This window comes from Octopus bimaculoides, chromosome 11, assembly GCF_001194135.2.
Source record: "Octopus bimaculoides isolate UCB-OBI-ISO-001 chromosome 11, ASM119413v2, whole genome shotgun sequence".
Classification (NCBI taxonomy): Eukaryota; Metazoa; Mollusca; class Cephalopoda; order Octopoda; family Octopodidae; genus Octopus; species Octopus bimaculoides.
In genome coordinates, this window is record NC_068991.1 from 17,314,183 (window position 1) to 17,316,338 (window position 2,156).

Sequence of the window (2,156 nt, forward strand, 5' to 3'; positions counted from 1 at the left end):
CCTCAGTCGAGTTCCAGATCATCTTTGCAATTTCAGCTGGTTATACTCGAGATTGCTCCAATCTGGCCAGCCCCAAGGAAAAAATAAGCTAAGTGCATTAGATTCCTTGGAAGAAAGCAGCGAATGTATATGAAAACAAGGACGGAAAAAAACGGAGAATGTTACACAAATACAAATAACAGGACATAACAACAGGTGTCTTTCGACCAAGGACGAATTAAATTAAGCTGGTGTTGTCTATATGTATATATATATATATATATATATATATATATCAATTTAAATAAGAGCCATAACGCAATCCATAATAAAACTTGTTTAATAACCTATGCACATTGCAATGCAAGATCCCGGCTCATTCTGAGATAAGAATATGGAGTTTTGCATCTCTTCAGGGTCAAGTTACATCAATTCACAGCAGACAGCAAACAGCAGACAACATTAATTGTTGTACTTAAATTACATGTGTATAAAAGAGTTATAATCAGGTTGTAACGACATGAACATATTGAAACTGCTTACAATATCGGTTAAGAAAACCGTTATATAGTAAAGTAACTAAGTAGAGTAGTTAACCTAGGATGTTAAGTAGCGACAAGCAATCGACGCTGTAAATTCAATAAAAACCGTTGGACTTTTGAAAGTAAATAAAACGAAGAAAGAAAATTATCTGTTATATATCTTAATAAAAAATGTAAATTGAAGGTCAAAGAGAGGTAAATCTAGTAAATAATATTTTTGATTTATATAATTCACTCAATTGTGAATAATCATATCAAATAATTATATTTATTTTTAAGTTTAGAATAGTTATGAGACTTGTTTTAAGGTTATGTAAACAAGATAAATTAGAAAATATGAATTATAAATAATAAAATAAAATAAATAAGGTTACAAGTCAAGTAATTTATTCACTAGTTAATACCAAGTTCATCCATCCACCCATTATTTCTAGAAGGATCGTTGGGGTAGAGTGGTGAAGTATCTTCTCCATAAGGTCCTATCAGAAGCAACCTTCATTAGACTTTCCGGATGAATTCCCAAGCTTGACCATCTCGTTCGTGGTGGTCTGCTCATCAGTCCCCTGCCGGTTGGTTTAGCTTGAAAAACCCGTCTTTCGATTCTTTGCTGCAGCATTCTAATCAGATGTGCGTAGTATTAGAGCCTTGACCTCTCAGTGCAGTGAAGTAGCGGTTTGACCTAGAGAGACTCTCTGACCTCCAAGCTTCGAACACTGTCAAGTAATGTTACTCCAGAGACTCTTTGGAGGAACCCCGTTTGAGATGCTTGTATTCGTTATGAAAAATAAATTTCTCTAAAAATCTTCGTAGTTGCTATAGCGGAGGTAAGAGAAAGCTGACCCTTTATTCCTGAAGCGGCAAGGAACCGTGTTTTCTTCTCGCAGAAGAAAACCACTCTAAAACTCGCTATCTGTTTTTTAGTGTAGCCCACTATAGTTACTCGGAGTAGATACTTAAAAATTACGATATACCTTTAAAATTTATCATTCTCAAGTTATTGATTATTTCATGAAATGCACTATTTTCAATGACGCCAGTCTGAAAATTAGAAAAAAAAAATGAAAAGAAAAGTTTAAAAGAAACAACTAAAAGTACAATGAAAAGTATAAAACTGATATGAAGTAAAGTTTTATTGTATTTGGATCTTGTGGCAAAAGTGACTAAAAGAGAATACTACAAGTAGCTTTTATTATGATGTTGACCCAGGGCAATCCGTTCGGCCTTTTGTCCAACCATCCATTCAACTATCCATCCGTCCATCCATCCATCTATCCACCCATGCACCCATCCGTAGGCCACGGGTTATGATCTCACTTGGCTTGCCGGGTCTTCTCACGCACAGCATATTTCCAAAGGTCTCGGTCACTAGTCATTGCCTCAGTGAGGCCTAATGTTCGAAGGTCGTGCCTCACCACCTCATCCCAGGTCTTCCTGGGTCTACCTCTTCCACAGGTTCCCTCAACCGCTAGGCTGTGACACTTTTTCACACATCTATCCTCATCCATTCTCGCCACATGACCATACCAGTGCAGTCATCTCTCTTGCACACCACATCTGATGCTTCTTAGGTCCAACTTTTCTCTCAAGGTATTTACACTCTGTCGAGTATGCACACTGACATTACACATCCACCGG

The 2,156-nt window shown here is 36.9% G+C and overlaps 1 protein-coding gene across 2 annotated transcripts in view; it reads right to left on the reverse strand.

The window, feature by feature from the left end:
- Positions 1–2,156, reverse strand: part of LOC106880927 (carbonic anhydrase-related protein 10) — a 14,233-nt gene that overhangs the window by 3,244 nt on the left and 8,833 nt on the right. For both annotated transcript variants that reach the window (XM_014931097.2, XM_014931098.2), the window contains exon 5: positions 1,493–1,559. In XM_014931097.2, coding sequence (XP_014786583.1) covers positions 1,493–1,559 — 67 coding nt within the window. The remainder of the gene's footprint in view (positions 1–1,492; positions 1,560–2,156) is intronic.